This window comes from Mesoplodon mirus, assembly GCF_964341445.2.
Source record: "Mesoplodon mirus genome assembly, chromosome: 11".
Lineage (NCBI taxonomy): Eukaryota > Metazoa > Chordata > Mammalia > Artiodactyla > Ziphiidae > Mesoplodon > Mesoplodon mirus.
Genome location: NC_138987.1, coordinates 55,155,535 through 55,178,580, shown reverse-complemented (window position 1 = coordinate 55,178,580; position 23,046 = coordinate 55,155,535). Strand labels below are relative to the sequence as shown.

Below are 23,046 nucleotides of genomic sequence, written 5' to 3'. Positions count from 1 at the left end.
CTTGGGGTTGTGTCAACTAAATGAGATAGTATATTTAAGAGTCAGCATTGTGGTAAGCACTAAATTATTACTATTAATTCCATTTTATTCCTTTAAGTTGGCTCATCGTGGCGAAGGAATGTTTTCAAGGCTTTAGCTACATATTGCAACGCGGCTTTTCAAATGGGTAATTTATACTGCTACCAACAGTGCGGGAGCTTTCCAGTTGCTTTATGTTACAATATACGGTAGGGCTACTCTCTTTGATTACTTTTCTCAGTTTTTGACAGTCTCACACGTTTTCTCTGTCAAGTTCGCCATCTGCCCCGTTTTATACCGTCACCTACGTCACAAGCGAAGTTCTCCGAGGAACCGCCCAGCGGCGCGTGAGCGGACGCCTCATTCAACTTTGCTCAGCGCGCGAAGGCAGAACCCAGTTCTCGCGAGAAGAGACGTGTTTTTTTTTGAACGAGAACTCCTAACCGCACCTTGCCTCTCAAGGGTCACATGACTGGCGCCTGGGTCCTCGACGCAAGGTGTTTCCTGATCGCCTGCTGCCTGTTAACTCGGCTACAGACTGACCCGAGGTCCGTTCCGGAAGTAGATTCTTTAATTTAGCAACCCGTCGGCGGAAGCGTGTCACAATCAAGCCGTTCTCCCCTAGCGGAAGTTTGGCACGTCGCAGTTGCCTCCGTACAGCGGATGTGTGTCGCCGCTTAGGTGACGCTGGGAAGTGCTTGCAGCCGCCGCCGCTGCCTTTTGGTTGAAGCACTATGGAGGGAGAGAGAAAGAACAACAATAAACGGTGGTATTTTACTCGAGAACAGCTGGAAAATAGCCCATCCCGTCGTTTTGGCCTGGACCCAGATAAAGAACTTTCTTATCGCCAGCAGGCGGCCAATCTGCTGCAGGACATGGGCCAACGTCTTAACGTGTATCCTTGCGGCCTAGGCCTTCGGCCTTGGAGTAGGTCCCGCCCTGTTCGGGCGTCCAGGCTTCAGGGTCTGTCAGACAGAAGGGAAGAGGGTGGGCAGGGACTGGATGTCTAGTTAGGAGAGCCTACGATGGGGCGAACTGAAGTTAAGCGTTCGCTGGAGGGAAGCGAGGCCGAGTTAATTTCCCACTCGCTCACCCGTGCCATCAGCCTTGCTGGGAACGCGTATCCTTTCCGCTTTGTGTTTTAACTCCTCTTACTAGTAGTCTGTTTTCGGTGTGTTCTGATCTCCGACTCTGGTGACTTCGAGATTCTGCTTTTCTACTATGCTCTAGGGATCTGGTGGAGCTTTCACTGTTGATGGCTGCCTCTTGAACTTAGTGTGTAAAGAGAGTTTTGAGAAATTTCGATACCTGAAGGTCTTATAAAGAGAGTGGTCTAGAATTAATGCCCCAGCTTTGGCTTAAAATCCGTTCCTTCCCCTTACTAGTTGTTTAAGAAACCTGTCGAATTCTTGGTTTTCTTGTATGTAAAATGGGGGTGATAACTCATGAATTTGATTTCTATGCCCAACACAATGCTTGGCACTCATATATTAAAGTAGCTACTGTTAAGAGTTTTATAGCATTTCAGAGGAAGGAAGGATGTCAGTGTAGATTTGTAGGGATGTAGACCTACAGACCTAATGTTCTAAAAAGCCTTTTATAAAATACTGGGTTTTAAAGTTACTCAGAGTGCTAATGTATATTCGTTTTCCTCATATTTCAAAGATTTAGTGACTTTTTTCCCTTTAAATGTTTTTGTTTGTCAGAAAACCTACTCATTTTGTAGCAGAGAAAGATATATAAAGTTCTTTCCACTCTGGAAGTGAAAATTTATTCTTGGGTGCAGCTTCCATTTAAATGTGTTGCTGGCTGTATGTTTGTGTCTTAAGGTTGTGCTCACTTCAAAAGAGGTGTCCTCTTTGGTGCCCGTATCCAGTTTGTTTCTTAAGCATCCAGTCAGTACTGAGTTAAACCTTTTTTTTTTTTTTTAATTCTGTTTCAGTGCATCGTAGCACTTTCCTTTTTACATGTGTGTCATTAAGGTTGTTGCCATCGTGATACTGTCTCATCTCTGTATATCCCACATTGTTTTCTGAGGTCTTTATAATAAGACATTCAAAAGTTTTTCTTTTCAAGGGAACCCTTGTACACTGTTGGTCGGAGTGTAGCTTGGTGCAGTCACTGTGGAAAACAGTATGGCGGTTTCTCAAAAAGCTAAAAATAGAACTGCTATTTGACCCAGCAATTCTACACCTGGGTATATATCTGAAAAACACAAAAACACATATTTGAAAATATACATGCACCCCAGTGTTCATAACAGCATTATTTATAATTGCCAAGATATGGAAGCAACCTGAATGTTCATTGAAGGATGAATGGATAAAGATGTGGTATATATACACAATGGAATACTACTCAGCCATAAAAAAGAATGAAATAATGCCATTTGCAGCAACATGGCTGGACCTAGAGATTATCATACTAAGTGAAGTAATCAGAGAAAGACAAATACCATGTGATATCATTTATAGGTGGAACCTAAGAAATACAACAAACTAGTGAAAACAAAAACGCATACTCACAGATACAGAGAACAGACTAGTGGTTACCAGTGGGGAGAGAAGGGAGGGGCAAACTACTGGCTGTAAGTTAGGCTATAAGGATTTATTGTACAACAAGGGGACTGTAGCCAATATTTTGTAATAACTGGAAATGGAGCTCTTTAAAAATTAAAATCAGAAAGAATGTTTTTCTTTTTAGTGAGTATCAAATAACTCACTGAATGAATATCAAATCATAGTGTTTCTGGTCCCAGGGATCACCTTATGAGTGCCAGAGAGAAGTAGAACTGAAAAGGTAATTGCTGGAGCTTAGAAGGTGAGGAGGTACGTGGAGACATACCTAGGGGCAGATCAGGGAGGGTGTTGTAAATCATGTGCAGAGAGATCCTGTGCAAGTGTATCGCCTTGGCAGGATTTTCAGTAAGCAAGTCACAGGTTTAGGTCTTATATAGTTTTGTTCATATTCCTTCTTGATCCACATGCTGAGAAGCTTTGCTTGTTTATTAATTCAGCAACTTTATAGTGAATGTCTGTTACATATAAGACAATGTGTTAAGTGTCAATTGGAGGTTAATTGATGAAAGAACAGATTTGCTTTTTTTTTTTTTTGCGGTATGCGGGCCTCTCACTGTTGTGGCCTCCCCCGTTGCGGAGCACAGGCTCCGGATGCGCAGGCCCAGCGGCCATGGCTCACGGGCCCAGCCGCTCCGCGGCATATGGGATCCTCCCAGACCGGGGCACGAACCCGTATCCCCTACATCAGCAGGCGGACTCTCAACCACTGCGCCACCAGGGAGGCCCCAGATTTGCTTTTTAATTCTTAGAGGAAAGTATGATTTTCTTTTTTTTTTTAAGTTGAAGTATAGTTGATGTACAACGTTGTGTTAGTTTCAGGTGTACAGCAAAGTGATTCAGTTATACATATATATACATAATCTTTTTTTTGTTTTTGCCACACCACACGGGTTGTGGGCTCTTAGATCCCCGACCAGTGATTGAACCCAGGCCCACGGCAGTGAAAGCGCTGAGTCCTAACCACTGGACTGCCAGGGAATTCCCTACATATTCTTTTTCATATTCTTTTCCATTATGGTTTATTACAGGATATTGAATATAGTTCCCTGTGCTATACAGTAGGACCTTGTTGTTTATTATATATATAGTCATTTGTATCTGCTAATCCCAAACTCCTAATTTATCCCTTTTCCCCCTTTGGTAACCATAAGTTTGTTTTTTGGGTCTGTGAATTTGTTTCTGTTTCATAAATGAGTTCATTTTTGTCATATTTTAGGTTCCACATTTAAGTGATATCATATGGTATTTGTCATTCTCTTTCTGACTGACTTAGTATGATAATCTCTAGGTCCATCCATGCTGCTGCAAATAACATTATTTCATTCTTTTTTATGGCTGAGTAGTATTCCATTCTGTATATATACACTACATCTTCTTTATCCATTCATCTGTTGATGGACATTTAGGTTGTTTCCATGCCTTGGCTATTGTAAAGAGTGCTGCTATGAACATTGGGGCGCATACACCTTTTCTTTCTTTTTTTAAAAAAAATTTATTTATTTTATTTATTTATTTTTGGCTGTGTTGGGTCTTCGTTGTTGCGTGCGGGCTTTCTCTTGTTGCAGTGAGCGGGGGCTATTCTTCGTTGAGGTGCACAGGCTTCTCATTGTGGTGGCTTCTCTTGTTGCGGAGCACGGGCTCTAGGTGCATGGGCTTCAGTAGTTGTGGTGCGTGGACTCAGTAGCTGTGTCTCGTGGGCTCTAGAGCGCAGGCTCAGTAGTTGTGGCACACGGGCTTAGTTGCTCCACGGCATGTGGGAATCTTCCCGGACCAGGGCTCGAACCAGTGTCCTCTGCTTTGGGAGGCGGATTCTTAACTACTGCTCCACCAGGGAAGTCCCTATTTTTAGTTTTTTAAGGAAGCTCCATACTATTTTTCACAGCGGCTGCATCAATTTGCATTTCCACTAAGAGTATAGGAGGTGTCTCTTTCTCCACACCCCTGAGAGGTAAGTATGATTTTCATTTAGGGGCATCCACTGTGCTTGGCTGCATGGTCCTTTTGGGAGGATATAGAGGTTGTATTTTTGGGAATTGTACTGCCTGTCTGTTTTGGGACCTTAACTTGAACATTTTAGCTCACAATTGACCATCAACACTGCTATAGTGTACATGCATCGATTCTACATGATTCAGTCCTTTACACAGTTCCATCGAAATGTAAGTATAATTTTTTTATATGGTGTAATCCTTTTATGATTAATCTCAACTTCATATTTCTTTTGTGGTTGATCTTTGCTGCTGAACTGGGATTTGAAGTTTAGAGTTTATGATTGATCACTTTCATTATGTGTCACACTGCTGTTCTGAATCCAGCCTTCCAGTTTTCCTGTGAAGTGTCTAGCTAGTTGTTTAGCTTTAGTGCATCCTTAGAGTAGGTGGATTCTCTAATAAAATAGATTATTGAACATTTAAACTTAACGTTTTTGGATTGGGAGAGTAGCATTAAAGGGGGTAGCATTACACTTAATTTAAGTGTAATTTTTGAAATGGTTAATAATAATATGGGCACAGGGAAACAAGTGAATGTTAAGTCATTTACATTTTCTAAAAACCTTTGATAAAATTCCCATCAGTGACCAGTTGGAAGGGGAAGGTACGTTATGTGATAACTGGGGGATGACTTTTAAGACAGAAAAAAGAAAATAATAGTAATAAAGGGATTTTTTTTTTTCTGGACAGAATTGTAAATAGTGCTATTTTCAGTTTTGCTACCTGAAATGGTCCTATTTAACATTATTGTAAATAACTTGGAAGCGAGTGCATAGTGATATCGCAGTTGCAGGTAAGCTTATATTTGTTTAATAAAATCACAAGGTAATAGGGCTAAACTTGAACACTTCATATGGATTTGTGAGTCAAATATTTCATTATTTTTTTAAGAAAAGGTTACGTTTTGAGGAAAGGTGTTTCAGACTTTTCCTTAGGATGATAGTTTTTTTTTTTTTAAATAAATTTATTTATTTTTGGCTGCATTGGGTCTTCATTGCTGCGCTCAGGCTTTCTCTAGTTGTGGCGAGCGGGGGCTACTCTTCGTTACGGTGTGTGGGCTTCTCGTTTCAATGGCTTCTCTTGTTGTGGAGCACGGGCTCTAGGTGCCCGGGCTTCAGTAGTTGTGGCTCGTGGGCTCTAGAGCACAGGCTCAATAGTTGTGCACGGGCTTAGTTGCTCCGCGGCATGTGGGATCTTCCTGGACCAGGGCTCAAACCCATGTCCCCTGCATTGGCAGGCAGATTCTAAACCACTGTGCCACCAGGGAAGTCCCAGGATGATAGGTTTTGAATTTTTATGCCATAGGAAGAGAAACTGGAAAGTTAGATATTGCTCTTGTAAGATATTGGTGGACTCAGTATTGGGAGTAATTGCACAGGAAACCCTTTAGAGTGTGGATTAACTATTCCCAATTTTTGCTGATTATTCAATCAATTGGGCTGTCTCCTACCCTTAACCTCCCTACCTCCTCTGATTGCAAGGAACACATTCTTAATAAGAGAGAGAGAAGCATTTAATGAGGCTGTCTGATAGCTCTAGAATAGAAAGTAGTGGATAAAGAACAGAATTTGAAGAGGAAGTCCATAGTTGTCTTGCCCATTATGAAAGTTTTCTACATTTCTTTTATTATGGTAAAGGTTTGAAATCTAGGGTGAACTACATCTCGAATCAATTTGTCTATGCATATGTATGTGTGTGTGTATGTATATTTCCCCTATTTTTACCTTTTAAATTATATCTTGTTTTATTTTCTATGCCTTTATCTTAGCAAGGACAGAGACTCACTTTTCTGTGTATCCTCTAAAGCACTTTTCAGTAAACTTGTTGAATGAATGAATGATCTGGTAAATTATCCAATATAAAGAGATTCTTCTGGAGTTTATGACCTTTTCCAAAATCCAATGATTCTTTTTTTTTTTTTTTTTGTGGTACACGGGCCTCTCACTGTTGTGGCCTCTCCCGTTGCGGAGCACAGGCTCCGGACGCGCAGGCTCAGCGGCCATGGCTCACAGGCCCAGCTGCTCCGCGGCATGTGGGATCTTCCCGGACCGGGGCACGAACCCGTGTCCCCTGCATCGGCAGGCGGACTCTCAACCACTGCGCCACCAGGGAAGCCCCAATGATTCTTTTAATTTGAGGTTATTGGTCCTCTTTAGAGAATTGATTTTAGGCACATTCTGGAATTAACAGATGAAAAATATCACCCCTTTAGTATGTTAATTCTAAGAGTTTAGCTGTGATGAGTCCAAATTCAAATTTGAGGGGACTTAATACATTGTTGTGGCATTGAAATGTAATATGTAGTGTGAAGTGCTCATACATTTTTCTTGTTATTTTTTCTTATTACAAAGGTAGTTAAGTGCTCATCGTAAAAATTAAAACAGTACAGAAATGTGTAAGGCAGAAAGTGAAAGCTCTTCTGCAATCCCATCCTCCAGAAGTAACCTTTGATAAACATTTTGGTAATAGTGTCTCAGACATTTTTCTGTGCATATGGTACCAGCATTTATGTATTTCTATAAAAATCACTTCTTACTGTACCACTCTTACACAATTGCCTTTATTGCTTAACAGTATGTATGTATTGGACATTTTCTTATTGGTTTCTCATTTTAAGTGGCCACATAGTATTTATTTGAGTAGTTACTATAATTTATTTTACCATCTCTCTATTGGTGGATATTTGGGTTGTTTATAGTTTATTGTATTATAAATAATGTTACATAAGTTAGTCTGGTACATATATCATGCACTTATGACTATTTTATAGATTCCTGTAGGTGGAATTGCTGTGTCCAAGGGTATGCATTTAAAAGTTTTTTTGTGTCAGTTTGCTCTACTGAAAGATTATATCAACACACATTGTTTCTAGCACTGTGGGGGAGGGTTCTTTCCTCTGCATCCTCACTAACAACAAATACTCATTACTTCAAGAAATATCAAGTTCTAACTACTTGTCAAGCACTAGGGATAGAGTGGTGAGCAAGATAGTGGAAGTCCTAAGTTATTTTCTTAATTTACATTTCTTCAGTTAGTGAAGTTGAACTTCTTATGCCTATTGGTCATTGTTCTTCTTGTGAAATTGAAGAATTGACTTAAAAATTGTCTCTTGTTTCTTTTTGCCCGTTTTATTTTTTTTGATTTTCTCATTTTTATGAGCTCTTTATATATCATGTGCCATATGTCATGTGCTGTGAATATTTTTCTCGTTTTGTTGTAACTCTTCGTTTATAGTGTTTTCAAATTCAAGCCTAGAGTTCTTGCCTTTTTAAAAAAATTTTAAAATTTTTGTTGAGATATAACATAAAGTAAAGCACAAAAGTCTGAGGTGTGCAGCATGATTACTTTTTGCATTATATATACATAACCACCACTCAGAACAAGATACAGTATATTTCCAGTACCTTGGAAGGTAGAGAAGTTGTCTTTTGATTGAAATAAATTTTATTTCTTTAGCAGACATGATTAAATGACTGGTTTATTTTCACTTAAATCCTGGCATTGCATTTACTTTTTTTTGAGAAGAAATTCAACCTCATTAATTGAATTTCTGTATGTACTGTCCTAAAAGTTTTCAAGTGGGGGAATGTAAAAGTAGTGGTGAGCAACTTGGTGTATGTGTATTTATTCTGTATTTTATAATATTTGATATACAGGTGTTGTCTTTTAATAGCTGACAAATTTGGGTGTATATTACTCTCATTAGCTGACTCTTAAAAGGTCAAGTTTAGTGGTTAAGATGATGGGCTCTGGAGTCAGACTTGTCTGGATGTGGATCCTTGCTGCACTGCCTACCAGCTATATGCCTTTGAGCAAGTTACCATACGCCTCAGTTTTCTCATCTCTTTGGGGTCAATAATAGTGCCTACCTCATAGAGTAGTTAGTAGGGTATAGGTGAATGAATTTACAAAGTGTCTGCATATAGCAAACAAGTAAGTATTCACTAGCATTATTATTGTTCTTTTAAAATGGAGAAAATCTGGGCTTCCCTGGTGGCGCAGTGGTTGAGAGTCCGCCTGCCGATGCAGGGGACACGGGTTCGTGCCCCGGTCCGGGAAGATCCCACATGCCGCGGACCGGCTGGGCCCGTGAGCCATGGCCGCTGAGCCTGCGCGTCCGGAGCCTGTGCTTCACAACGGGAGAGGCCACAACAGTGAGAGGCCTGCGTACCGCAAAAAAAAAAAAAAAAAAAAAAGAGAAAATCTTATACTCTTACCTGGAATTCCTCTGGGAAATTGCCTTTGATGGGAAAATAGTTTGATAAGCTAGCTTGTTATATGATTCCATGAGGAGCTATGAGTATTTATATGGTTGATTGGACAAAAAGGAGGTTGAAATTTATCTCCTGTGGTCTTTCACTTAACTGAGATATTATCTTGCCTTGTAAGCCATTGTTTGTGTACCATATTTTAGTTAGATTCTTTCAAATATATTTTTAGCCTCTTGAAAGCAAAGTTGTAGGCTTAAAATCTTAAGTGTTGTCTCTGAGTTGTCCTTCTCCTTTTCCCCTGTGTCCAATCAGTTATAAAGTCCTGTTAATTTTTATAGTGGTACTATTTTTTCTCCCCCTGTAAATATATATTGTCATCATAAAGTTAAAGGAGGACAGGGACTTCCCTGGTGGTGCAGTGGTTAAGAATCCACCTGCCAATGCAGGGGACATGGGTTCGATCCCTGGCCTGGAAGATCCCACATTGCCATGGAGCAACTAAGCCTGTGCGCCACAACTAGTGAGCCTGCACTGTAAAGCCCGCGAGCCACAACTACTGGCCCGTGCACCACAACTACTGAAGCCCGTGCACCTAGAGCCCGTGCTCCACAGCAAGAGAAGCCACCGCAATGAGAAGCCTGCGCACCACAGTGAAGAATAGCCCCTGCTCACCACAACTAGAGAAAAAAGCCCATGTGCAGCCACAAAGACCCAATGCAGCCAAAAAAAAAAAAAAAAAAATTGAAAGAGGACAGATGAAAGGAGAAAGTGATGGTTTCCCTATAACACAGTGTTCAGAGATAATCCTGTTAACGTTTTGGCGTATATTCCATTAGAATTTTTTTCTCTGTATGCAAATACATATATGTATATTTACTGAAAACCTATTTGTTTTCCAAGGTGAAAGCTGGGTTTCTTTTTTACTTTATTTCTACTGCTAGTGCCTACTCTAAACTTTATTTCCTAATGCCTGTGTTATCATTATTGTTGTTTTAATATTTATTTGTTTATTTTATTTATTTATTTGGTTGTGCCAGGCCTTAGTTGTGGCAGGCGGCCTCCTTAGCTGGGGCATCCATGTGGGATCTAGTTCCCTGACCAGGGACTGAACCTGGGCCCATTGCATTGGGAGCACGGAGTCTTAACTACTGTGCCACCAGGGATGTCCCTGCCTGTATTATTAAAATTTTCTCTTTAATAAAATTAACTTTTAATGTATCTATCCTTTCCTTTTAGTACCACCTACCACTGGATTAACCTTTCCAAATATTTCTTAAACTCTACATTTTTTTTTTCTAAAGTCTGTAGTGTCACTCTCTTCTTAAAAATCTTTTGTGTCCCACATCACTTTATTTATATCTTTTAACTAAACAACTCAGTTTAGTGTTCAAAATGTGCTTTATGCCCCGATTTCTCACACCTTTGTTCGTGCCCATTTTCCTCTGGTTTTTCTTTGTTTATCCTAAGGTCTAGTAGAATATATGTAGCAAGCTCCATATATAACTGCAACAAATATGAAGGAAGAGAATTGTTATTCTGAATTGAATTTGTGGAGAAAAATCTATTCTAGCAAAGTATAACATAACTGCAGGGATACAAATAAATGTTAGAATGCATGTCAGTTCTACTCAGGAAATAGATATTTCACTTTTATAAAATTATTTATTGCTTTCTTTAACTCCTGGTGAATTGTAGTTCATGCCATTGCCATCTTTGATTCATTGAAGTATTCTTGTTAAGGTTCTAGAGACGTTGTGCTTCCTGAGGTTTCCCAGATCACCAGGCTATGTCTATGTTCTATTGCTCTAATTTCTTGTTTAGTGTCTGAGTTTTCTGTCTGCTTGTGGATTGGCTTGACTTTTTTATTTTGGCTGTGCTTCGAGGCTTACAGTATCTTAGTTCCCCAACCAGGGATGGAACCCCTGTCCTGGCAGTGAGAGTGCCAAGTCCTAACCACTGGACGGCCAGGGAATTCCCTGGCTTGACTTTTTTTCCCCCCTCTAATTACCTTCTACTTATAACCTGTTGAATATAATACTATACTTTGAATTCTTTTTTTAAAGACTTGTGCTCCTCGCCATATGTAAGTATAATTGAGATAATTTTTGCATACAATAAAATTCCTCCTTTGGGTGTACAATTCACTGGTTCTTAGTATATTCAGAGTTGGGCAACCATCACCATGATCTAATTTCAGAGCATTTACATCACCCCAGAAAGAAACCCCTCATGCTTTAGCAGTCACTCCCATTCCTCTCTTCTCCCAGCCCCTGGCAACCACTAATCTACTTCTGTCTCCATGGATTTGCTGATTCTGGACATTTCAGTTTACTCCTTTAAAAAAAGTATATAGAGTGCTTTGATAAAACTTAATAATCTCATTTAAAATAGAAAGCTGTCTATTTACATCCAGTGGTTTCTTGAATAGGTAGCTTTTAATGAGAGTTTGTTGAAGGATTGGTTTTCAGAAGTGGACGTGGTTAATGGATAGGAGAGGAGAAGATATTTAAGTAGAGGAGGAGAAAGCATAAACAAGAGGTGACGAAGTTGAGGTAAGCAAAGAAGTTGGTTTAAGACTTAGTTCTTTTTTAGATCTACCTTACTCTAGAAATAAACAAATAATAAATGTGATTTATTTTCTCTTCATCCAGTCTGTGGCTCCAGCAGCCTTATTTTTAGCAGCCAAAGTAGAGGAGCAGCCCAAAAAATTGGAACACGTCATCAAGGTAGCACATGCTTGTCTCCATCCACAGGAATCACTTCCTGATACTAGGAGTGAGGTAGGGGATTAATTATACACATCTGTTTTTCTTAATTTATTTTGATCATAACTTAGTTTTTTAACTTTGATTTACTGACGTCTGAATTGGGGCTGTTAAAGGAACTTTTAGTGTTTGTTTTTTCCTTAACAAAAACATCACAGAAATTTATGGCAAAAGTTAATTGTATTCATTCTGATAAAATTGGAAAATGCAGAAAAAGAAGAAAATATATTACCTAGATGTAATTTGTACCACAGATATATAAATGAACCAGTATTTCCAGCTTCTTTTCTATGAGTAGCTACACATGTATATATTTTATACCTGCTTTTTTCACTTACTATATGCCAAATATTTTCCCATCAATTCTCTGCTTCCTTTAAATATTGATATAGTATTTCATCATATACATACATATATTTTAACCATTTTCTCTTAAGATAATTTCCAGCTTTTAACCACTATAATATCACTATGAAGAAAATTCTTTTAGATTTTTTAATGAATTTTTTTAAGTGAATCTTGTCACTGGTGCATGTGTGCTTAACTTTTTAAGAAATTACAAGTGTGCTCATAATAAAAGAACCCAAACACTAAAGAATCATTTAAAGTCAAAGGTTAAGCTCATCTCCCCTCCTTCTCCTAGGAGGATACTGCTGATTACAGTTCAGATATGTATTCTTCCACACCTTTATCCTATGTGTATACATATAGCTTTTTCCCCTTTCCATCCTTCCTTGACTTTCTAAAGAAGGGAAACTCCTGGCTTTAGAAATCAGTGATTGGGGAATGATGAGTTTGGAGAAAAATTATGGATTTCTGTTACTAGATTATTTGTCTGTTACAGTGGCTACATGAGTCATCCATTATCAAATTAAGTGGAATTGTGTGTTCTTCTGATCATATTGGGCAAAGTGGTTGTGGGGACGGTTTGTTTTGATAATAGCCCCTTATTATGTAACTTAAGTGTTTCGCATAGCAGTGTCTTGACTTACTTTGTTTTCTCTTTGGGCTGCACCAGTAGTTTTGTTGAAGAGCTGTTGGTCTGGACTTTTATTTATGTTAGAGACTATAACTGCCATTGGTCTACAGAATTGACCAAATAAATTTTTATTTTAACAAAATAAGACAAAAAATAAAATCCCTACTTTATTTTTTTTTCTTTCAAGTATATTTACATGACTTCTCACGTGAGTCTCTCTTATGAGGTGACTAGGAGAAGATACTTTCTTCACTATATGGAAAGGGGAACTAGCATAGTTTAAGTCCTTACGGGACTTATTCAAGATCATAAAGTTCAATGGAAAGTTAGCAGCAACATAAGTCTCTTAACTCCTGGCTCAAATCTCATTCTCCTAGAGCTCTAGACCAGTGCTGTCCAATAGAAATATAGGGGAAGTCACATACGTAATTAAATATTTTAAACTTTTCATTAAGCTTTATATAAAAATCTTTACTTAAAAAAATTAAGATTAATTTTAATATGTTATATTTTATATATTATTTTCTTTAACCCCCAAATATAGTCATTTCAGCATATAATCAAATTTTAAAACATTATTAATGAAGTGGTTTACATTATTATTTCTTAACTAAGTCTTCACAATTCAGTGTGTATTCTACATTCATAACACATTTCAAGTGCTTGATAGCCATGTGTGGATAGTGGCTACAGTAATGGCCAGTACAAATCTGAAAGAATTTTTTGTTTGTTCCCTTTTCCTTTGAACCCATTTATGAATTTTAAAAATCTAGCATTACTCCAAAAGGAAGGTTTAACAGGAGTCAAATGTTTGAGATTGCCTACAGTACCGTGAGAAGGCTCTGCCGTGTATTTTGATGATGTTGAAAAACAATATATTTTAAATTTTCTTCTGTCTATATCATATGAACTTTAGAACCTAAAATGTCAGTCTGAAAATGAACTAGATCTCTGGTGCTTTTTCTGTAGCCGTTTATAAATAAAGTGACATCTCTCACTATACCACTTTTTTTTTTTTAAAAGGAGAATCTGTTAGGGATAAGAGTTAATTTCAGTTCCTACTCTCCCTCATAACCCCACCCTTGCCTTTTGAGGCTTTGATTTCCCTTGGAGGTTGTTAGAATTTACCTACACTTTATATATTATATATTGTATCTTGTCGGGGAATAATTTGTCTTCTCACCTGCAGGCTTACCTGCAACAAGTTCAAGATCTGGTGATATTAGAAAGCATAATTCTGCAGACTTTAGGTAAGTTTATTTTCCTTTAAAACGTTAAAGAAATAAGTACATAATATAATGATTTTAAAATTTGCAAAATAGCAAATAGGAAGAGAATTTCTTGGGAAGGTTTTTGCACATTTTAGAGGTCATTTAACCCTGGCCTATACCACAGAGAAAATGCAGGTATGGCTGACCTTTGAAATAGCAGTTAGCGGGTTTTTTTTGTTTGTTTCTTTTATATTCCAGGATTCATGATTTGCTTGTTAAGATTTGGCAGTTTTTAACTTTCTGATAAATAATGGCAGAAACTATCTAAACAACTTTTTTCCTTCCATGGATTTTTATAGTCTGCTTGTCATTATAGTTAGATAACAGCATTTGTTTTTAAAACTGATAATCAGTGTTCAGACAGTGGAGGTGGAGGAATTCAAGCTATAGCAGTTGATGGGCTAAAGAACTGATGATGTTCTGCTATTATCTATTATTTTCATCAAAGAGACTGCCTTTAAAAGCTTAGCAAATATGGAAAATAAAGATTTTCTAGTTCTCTTGGGCTATCATTTTTCTCTTTAGGTAGGGGAGTATTTCATGAGTTATGTTGGAAAGTTACTGGTAGGGCTGTAGTTTTGCATGTACAAGCATACAGTGAATTCTTCAAAGTTTGTCTCTGAAGTTAGTTTCTGCTAATTTTTACTTTAAATTAGTTTTCTTCAAGGTAACCATATTTTAGGGGACAATGATATTTTTCTGGTGGAGTAAATTTTTATTAATATTTTAATGTGGAAACCAGTAAGATCTAATTTGCAAGAATCAATTATACTTTAGAATAATTTGCATCAAGTAAATTTCTCAATAGAATTTTTTTTTCTTTCTTTTTTGTTTTAAATCAGTCCCAGACTTTATTTTTATTTTTTAAATTTTTTGGCTGTGGCACGCAACTTGTGGGATTTTAGTTCCCCGACCAGGGATTGAACCCAGGCCCTCTGTAGTGAAAGTGCCAAGTCCTAACCACTGGACCGCCAGGGAATTCCCTAGAATTTCTTTACTTGTACTGGAAAATTTTATTTACATACTCAGAAAGAGAAATTTCATTGAAAATTTTTATTTATATACTCAAAAAGAGAAACTTCATTGAAAAATTTTGTAGACATACCGATCTTCCTTAAGTAATTTTGGTAAAGATCATTTAGAGTTAGATAAAATGATCAGTACTTACAGTAATTGAGATGATGAAAAGGGACAAAACTGAGGTAAGAGAGGAATAGGTTTCAAAATGTTTTCTCAAGGTTAAGCTTTTGAAGATAATCATTACATGAGTAACTGCTTCTTCCAACCATGTATTATATTCTGTTGTCCCTAAGAAAATGTTTTGTGTTTAGATGTTTTTGGTAGCTCAGGGATCTTGAGACTGCATTAGCTTTATTATCTGAGTGGTGCCTTCTAGCTCAAAATATAAGCACCTTTGAAGATAATCTTAAAGAAGAGTGTGCTACATACTTTGTCTGACTCTCTTAGCCTCTGAACAGGCAGTTTTGAGACCAGAAAATGAGGGAGGCCTTCAATGATGACTCAGATAAAAGAAATATAAAATATTTTGAGTATCTTTAGCTTTTTAACCAGTTACTTTTTTTTTTTTTAGGCTTTGAACTAACAATTGATCACCCACATACACATGTGGTAAAGTGCACTCAACTTGTTCGAGGTAAGGAATCCCAACTTGAGATGCTGTCTTAAATTGTTTTACCATTTAGAGGCTAAGATTTGCTCTGGACAAATACAGAACACAGCTGCTTTGGCCAAAATTTAAATTAAAAAACCTACCTGGCTTAAATCAAAATGAGTGGTTGGAGTTTTTCTTTTGGGTTCTTATAATGTTTTTAGGTGATCTCCAGATAAAGAGAGTTAGTTTCTTATGGATGTTTGTCAAAGCTGGGGGCAGATTTTGAAAAGTCACCAAATCGTAAGTATCTAACAGCAATTTTAAGGATGTCTTGGGTGTTAATTTGATTCTAGGGTTGATTGTCCTAGGCACTCTTAAAGGCCACCCAGAGGGTCATCTAGAATTTATTTGAACTTATTTTCATCTTTGTTAATTCCCTGGCAGGACTTGGTTTTGTTTTTGTTTTTGTTTTTGTTTTTTTTGCGGTACGCGGGCCTCTCACTATTGTGGCCTCTCCCGTTGCGGAGCACAGGCTCCGGACGCACAGGCTCAGCGGCCGTGGCTCACGGGCCCAGCCGGTCCGCGGCATGTGGGATCTTCCCGGACCGGGGCACAAACCCGTGTCCCCTGCATCGGCAGGCGGACTCTCAACCACTGCGCCACCAGGGAAATCCAGGACTTGGTTTTTATTCTGATTTAACTTTAGTAGCTGTAATTGCACGAAACCTAGTTCTTATTTATTTAAATAGTAGTATCAAGGATATCTAGACACCACTGTGCATTTAAATGCCATTTTTCATTTTGTAGACTTAACTGATAATTGGCCTTATTTGTGTGTTTCATCTGAAAACTCAGAGTTTTCCCTGAGTTCTTATATTTTGAAAGCATTAAAAGGTTTACACAAACAGAGATGGATAAATGCTAATATTTAATCTAAGGAAGGTTAAAATTTGCTTTGTTACCCAGAGCATTTTTTTTTTTGAAGGAGGAATTTTAATTTGTTTATTTATTTATTTTTAATTTATTTTATTTTTTTGTCTGCGTTGGGTCTTTGTTGCTGTGTGCGGGCTTTCTCTAGTTGCGGTGAGCGGGGGCTACTCTTCGTTGCAATGCATGGGCTTCTCATTGCGGTAGCTTCTCTTGTTGCAGAGCACGGGCTCTAGGTGCCCAGGCTTCAGGAGTTGTGGCTCACAGGCTCTGGACCGCAGGCTCAGTAGTTGTGGTGCGTGGGCTTAGTTGCTCCGCGGCATGTGGGATCTTCCCAGACCAGGCCTCGAACCCGTGTCCTCTGCATCAGTAGGCAAATCTTAACCACTGCACCACCAGGGAAGCCCAAAGGAGGAATTTTTTAAATTGTAATATATATGAGTAATTTATGTTATTTGCTCATTTTTTCCAGTTATAGCAAGGTCTTCTGGATTCTGATTTTGCCTCCAAATTAGTTCATCCCCTAGCTTAGAATTTCTCAGTGAACCCTTGTATCAGAATCTCTGAGTTACTAACAAGTAAAAATGTTTGTTACATTCTTCTCCAAATGTGTTGAGTCAAACTCTAGGGAGGATGCCCAGGAATTGCATTTTAAACATGTACCCCTTATACCTGGTGTGCAGAATAAAGCTTAGGTCCCTAAGTCGGGAAGCAGCATAATTATTAATATTATAATTAAAAATCACTCAAACTGTTTTCTTTGACAGTAGAATGTAAACATCAGGTGGTCAGGGACCCCATGCCTGCCTCATTTACCACTATATTCTCTGCCTTGCAAATATTAAATTGCTTACTAAATAATTGTTTAGAATGAATGAAACTAATAACCTCCCCCCAACCCCCTTTCTTTTTTTTAGCAAGCAAGGACTTAGCACAGACTTCTTACTTCATGGCAACCAACAGGTTTATATTTTAATATTTTTCTCTTCTGTTTTTGGGATAGTACTTTACTTACGTTAGAATTGTCACTTTTTGATGGGTATATGGAAAGATGAGGTCTTGCACTTAGTAAACTAGAAGCCAAAGATCTAGGTAAGGATCTCTGATACAGTGTGTTATAGACAATTCTATGGTAAAGGTTGATTTTTCTGCACAGTTTTCCTGTGTACCTTAAAATTTCCATGCTGCTTTTTTAATTTGTTAAAGTGATATATTTATTTATTGCTGATCATTTGATAGCCTACTTAATTCTGCATTTGTTACTTTGCTTTAAAATATCCAAGAGCATAATTCTGAAAGTTTGTTTAAACTTGGGGTTCATTGACAGTGACTAAAATCTAATTTGGAGGATTCTGCTGTTACTATATTTTAAAAGACTCTTTTTTTCTTCACCCATGCCCAGATAAATGGGCATGTATATGTGTAAAGAGTTGTGATACTTTTTCTTTCTCCTTCCTTTTTTAAAGAAAAAAATTAATACATAACTTGTATTACCAAATGACTTGCTTAGTCTCATCTCCAGTCTACTGGTTGTTCATGGAAACCAAAGACACTCCTAATGACTGTCAGGGCTAAGAAGTTCATTTTTATAGCCTGGTGGGAGAAATTTTAAAAGTAAACTGTCAAGTATATTCACACTTGAGAGAATGATTGTCTATTCATTATTTTAAAGAGACCAGACCTATGATTAGCATGAGACAAGATAATTTTTAGAATATTTCCTTAGGTATTTGACTTAGGGATTATACATATCAAAAATCTTATAATTTTCCTTAAGTTCTGAGCTTATTCTCAGGATAATTAATCCTTATTTTAAAATACTGAATACTCAGTCTTTTATTTTTGTTTTTATTTTTTCCAGTCCTTCATCAGTGTGTGGATTAAATGATGTGTAGTAAAAAAAATTAGAAAAGTTGTTACCTGAGCCGGTGGGTTAATGGAAAAAATCATGTTGGGTGCTGGATCAGAGCACTGGATATTTCTTGCCCTTCTTGCTCTCCAGTGGGTTTTTTTTTTTTTTTTTTAACTTTTTTTTTTTTTAAGTAATGGAGAGTTTTAACTTTGGGTTCAGAATTGAGAGCTCATGACACTCTCTTGTTTCCTTCCCTCCGATGTCAGCCTGCATTTGACCACATTTAGCCTGCAGTACACACCTCCTGTGGTGGCCTGTGTCTGCATTCATCTGGCTTGCAAGTGGTCCAACTGGGAGATCCCAGTCTCAACTGATGGGAAGCACTGGTGGGAGTATGTTGACGCCACTGTGACCTTGGAACTTTTAGATGGTAAGTTTTAGAGTAAGGGACCTTGAATAGCACTTGCTCTTGATCTGTCACATATCTGGCCAAAGGTGACTTGATTTCAGATGAATATAGTTAGTTGAGGTTATTCTTATTTCATTACTTCTGCCTCTCTGAGTTTTTCTTAAATGTTCTAATTTCATTTGTAGAACTGACACATGAATTTCTACAGATTCTGGAGAAAACCCCCAACAGGCTCAAACGAATTCGGAATTGGAGGGTAAGAATTATTGCTGTCAGTTTGTGGAACAAACCATTTTCTTTTTTTGACCACACCAGTGAAAATACCAGATATGGATATGTACCCTCGGTTTGGAATTTCCCTTTTTGTAGTTATGCAATAGTCATAATTTCAACTTCATAGCTTGGCTTCTGGCCCAGAAATCCATTGCTGTAGGCGACAGTGAGATTTATTTGGTGTTTTGCGACTCTTGTGATTTAGTCATTTGGTCAGCAACATTAGTTATTTTTTTGTATGGGGAGTGTTAAGGGGAAAAATTTGGCTTTTCTGAGTCATAGAATGTTGGCTTCTGGTATAGGAAAGATTCAGAGTTAGGAGATTAGAACTGGTATTATAATTTTGTCTTTGACATCACCTGCTTTTAAATGGATTTTAGAATTTTGTTTTTATATAGATTGCAGTCTAAAGTTGTATTTCAGATATTTTTCAAAGTCTTATATATGAATAGTGGAATTAGCACCATTTGTTGAGAAGACTGTCCCTTCCCCATTGAATGGTCTTGGCACCCTTGTCAAAAATCATTTGACCATGTATGTGAAGGTTTATTTCTGGGCTTTCTTTTCTGTTCCATTCATCTATATGTCTATATGTCAGTACCCCACTGTTTTGATTACTGTGGCTTTGTAGTAAGTTTTGGAATCAGGAAGTGTGAGTCTTTCTGTTTTGTTCTTCATTTTCAAGATTGTTTTGACTATTCAGGGTCCTTTGAGATCCCATATGAATTCTAGGATTTTTTTTTTTTTAATTTAATTTGGCTGCGCCGGGTCTTAGTTGCAGCACTCGGGATCTTTGTTGCGGCATGTAGGCTTCTTAGTTGCAGCATATGGACGCTTAGTTGCAGCATGCAGACTCTTAGTTGTGGCATGCATGCGGGATCTAGTTTCCTGACCAGGGATCGAACCCGGGCCCCTTGCATTGGGAGTGTGGAGTCTTAACCACTGGACCACCAGGGAAGTCCCCCCACATTTTAACAGTATTAATGTTTGAATTAATGTTTAGATCCAGAACATAGGTGAGTTTCTAGTTATGTTTTACTTAATTTTTTTCAGCAGTGTTTTGCAGTTTTCATTGTACAAGTCTTTTACTTCCTTGGTTAATTCCCAAGTATTTTATTCTTTTTGGTGCTGTTGTAAATGGAATTGTTTTCATAATTTCCTTTTTAGATTGTTTATTCATGTAGAGAAATGTAACTGAATTTTATTTGTTGACTTTGTATCCTGTTACTTTGCCCAATTCATTTATTAATTCTAATAAAATCAGAAAAATTATTTTTGGTTGAGTCTTTAGAGTTATCTACATATAAGCTCATGTCATCTGCAAACAGAGATAATTTTACTTCTTCTTTTCCAATTTGATGCTGTTTTTTTTTTCTTGCCTGATTGCTGTGGCTAGAACTTCCAGTACAGTGTTGAATGGAAGTGGTGAAAGTGAACATCTTTTCCTTATTCCTGATCTTAAGGAAAACTTTCAGTCTTTCGCCATTGAATATGATGTTCACTGTGGGTTTTTTATATGTGACTTTTATTATGTTGAGGTAGTTTCCTCTTTATGTTCCTAGTTGAGTGTTTTTATCATGAAAGTGTGTTGAATTTTGTCAAATGCTTTCTCTGCACAAATTGAGATGATCATGTGATTTGTTTCCTTCATTCTGTTTGTGTGACATATTACATCAATTGATTTCCATATGTTGAGCCCTCCTTATATTCCAGGAATAAATTCCACTTGGTCATGCATGATATGTAATTTTTTTTAAATGCCGCCAAATTCATCTTGCTAGTATTTTGTTGAGGATTTTTGCATCCGTGGTTATAAGGGATATTGGCCTGTAGTTTTCCTTTCTTGTAGTGTTTTTGTCTAGCTTTGGTATCAGGGTAATGCTTGTCTCATAGAATGAGTTGAGAAGTGTTCCCTCCTCTTCAGATTTTTGGAAAGCCTGAAAAGGAGTGGCATTACTTCGTTAAATGATTGGTAGGATTAACCAGTAAGGCACTTTTTCCTTTGGAGATTTTTGATTACTGATTCAATTTTATTTATTTATTTTTTAAAATTTATTTATTTATTTTTGGCTCTGTTGGGTCTTCATTGCTACACGCAGGCTTTCTCTAGTTGCAGGGAGCGGGGGCTACTCTTTGTTGTGGTGGGCAGGCTTCTCATTGCAGTGGCTTCTCTTGTTGCAGAGCATGGGCTCTAGGTGCACGTGGGCTCAGTAGTTGTGGCTCGCGGGTTCTAGAGTGCAGGCTCAGTAGTTGTGGCACATGGGCTTAGTTGCTCCGCAGCATGTGGGATCTTCCCAGACCAGGGCTCGAACCCGTGTCCCCTGCATTGGCAGGCAGATTCTTAACCACTGGGCCACCAGGGAAGTCCTGATTCAATTTTATTACTAGCTGTAAGTCTATTTAGATTTTCTGTTTCTTCATGATTTAGTCTTGATAGGTTTTGTGTTTCTAGGAATTTGTCCCTTTTGTCTGGGTTATTCAATTTGTTGATATACAGTTTGTTCTGTTAGAATGGTAGCAATGTCTCCACCTTTATTTCTGATTTTAGTAGTTTGAGTCTTCCCTCTTTTTTTCTTAGTCTGTCTAGCTAAAGATTTGTCAATTTTGTTGATGTTCTCAAGGAACCAATTTTTGTTTTGGTTTTTCTCTAGCTTATTTTATCTCTGCTCTAATCTTTATTTTATCTTTCCTTCTGGTAGCTTTGTGTTTAGTTCTTTTTCTAGTTCCTTAAGTTATAAAGTTAGTTTGTTATTTTGAGATGTTTCTTGGTTGTTGTTTTTTTTTTTTTTGGCCACACTGCACAGCCTGTGGGATTTTTAGTTCCCCGACCAGGGATTGAACCCAGGCCCCCCAGGCAGTGAGTGCACGGTGTCCTAACCACTGGACTGCTAGGGAATTCCCAGTTTCTTTTTTGTTTGTTTGTTTGTTTTAAGTACTGTTAAATTTTTATTTTTATTTTTTTGCCACTCTGTGTGGCATACTGGATCTTAGTTCCTCAACCAGGGACTGAACTCATAGTCCCTGCATTGGGAGTGTGGAGTCTTAACCATTGGACCGCCAGGGAAGTCCCTGGTTTTTTTTAATGTAGTGTTTATAGCTATAAATTTCTCCCTTAACACCACTTTTGCTGCCTACCTTAAGTTTGATATGTTGTGTTTTGTTTTTCTTGGTCTCTAAGTATTTTCTCATTTCCCTTTTGATTTCTTTGATCCATTGGTTTAATTTCTACAATTTTGTGATTTTTTTTTTCTCCCTGATTTTCTTTCTGATACTGATTTCTAACTTTATCTTGTTGTGGTCAGAAAAAATACATGGTGTGATATGTATCTTTTAAAATCTATTGACTAACTTTGCAGCCTAACATATGGTCTGTCCTGGATAATGTCCCATATGCACTTGAAGAATGTATGTGCTGCTGTTTTGGGGGAGAGTGTTCTGTGTATGTCTGTTAGATCTAGTTAGTTTATTTATTAAGTCCTACTTCCTTATCTTCTGCTTGATATATTATTGTGAGTGGGGTATTGAAGTCTCCAACTATTACTGTAAAGCTGTCTATTTCTCTTTAATTCTGTTAGGTTTTGGCCTCATATATTTTGATGGCCTGTCATTAGGTGTGTAAATGTTTATAATTGCTATGTCTAATTTCTGTAGCTAGCCTTTTAAAATATATAATGCTCTTTTTTGTCTCTTGAAATCTTTTTTGATTTCAAGTCTATTTTGTCTGCTATTAGTATAGCCATGCATGCTGTCTTTTGGTTACTGTTTGCATTGTATACCTTTTTCCATCCTTTCACTTTCAGCCTATTTGGGTCTTTGGATCTCAGCCTCTTGTAGATAGCATATAGTTGGATCATATGTTTTTATCCATTCTACAAATCTCTGTCTTTTCCTTAAGAGTTTAATCCATTTACAATTAAAGTAATTACAGATAAGGAGAGATTTACTTCTGTCACTTAATGCTATTTGTTTTTTATACAGGCATACCTTGTTTTATTGCACTTTGCAGATATTGCATTTTTTATATTGAAGTCTGTGGCAGCCCTGCGTCAAGCAAGTCTGTTGACGCCATTTTCCCAAACAGTATTTGCTTACTTCGTGTCTCTGTTACACGTTGGTAATTATGGCAGTATGTTGAACTTTTTCATTATCATTATATCTG

At 37.6% G+C, this 23,046-nt stretch overlaps 1 protein-coding gene across 1 annotated transcript in view; it reads left to right on the top strand.

The window, feature by feature from the left end:
- The first annotated feature begins 493 nt into the window (after positions 1 to 493).
- Positions 494 to 23,046, top strand: part of CCNT1 (cyclin T1) — a 30,010-nt gene continuing 7,457 nt past the window's right edge. Inside the window, exons 1-8 of the mRNA XM_082635030.1 lie at positions 494 to 913; positions 4,675 to 4,756; positions 11,451 to 11,579; positions 13,733 to 13,793; positions 15,406 to 15,468; positions 17,271 to 17,316; positions 18,472 to 18,635; positions 18,800 to 18,870. Of these exons, the coding sequence (XP_082491156.1) occupies positions 753 to 913; positions 4,675 to 4,756; positions 11,451 to 11,579; positions 13,733 to 13,793; positions 15,406 to 15,468; positions 17,271 to 17,316; positions 18,472 to 18,635; positions 18,800 to 18,870 (777 nt within the window). The 5' untranslated portion in view covers positions 494 to 752. The remainder of the gene's footprint in view (positions 914 to 4,674; positions 4,757 to 11,450; positions 11,580 to 13,732; positions 13,794 to 15,405; positions 15,469 to 17,270; positions 17,317 to 18,471; positions 18,636 to 18,799; positions 18,871 to 23,046) is intronic.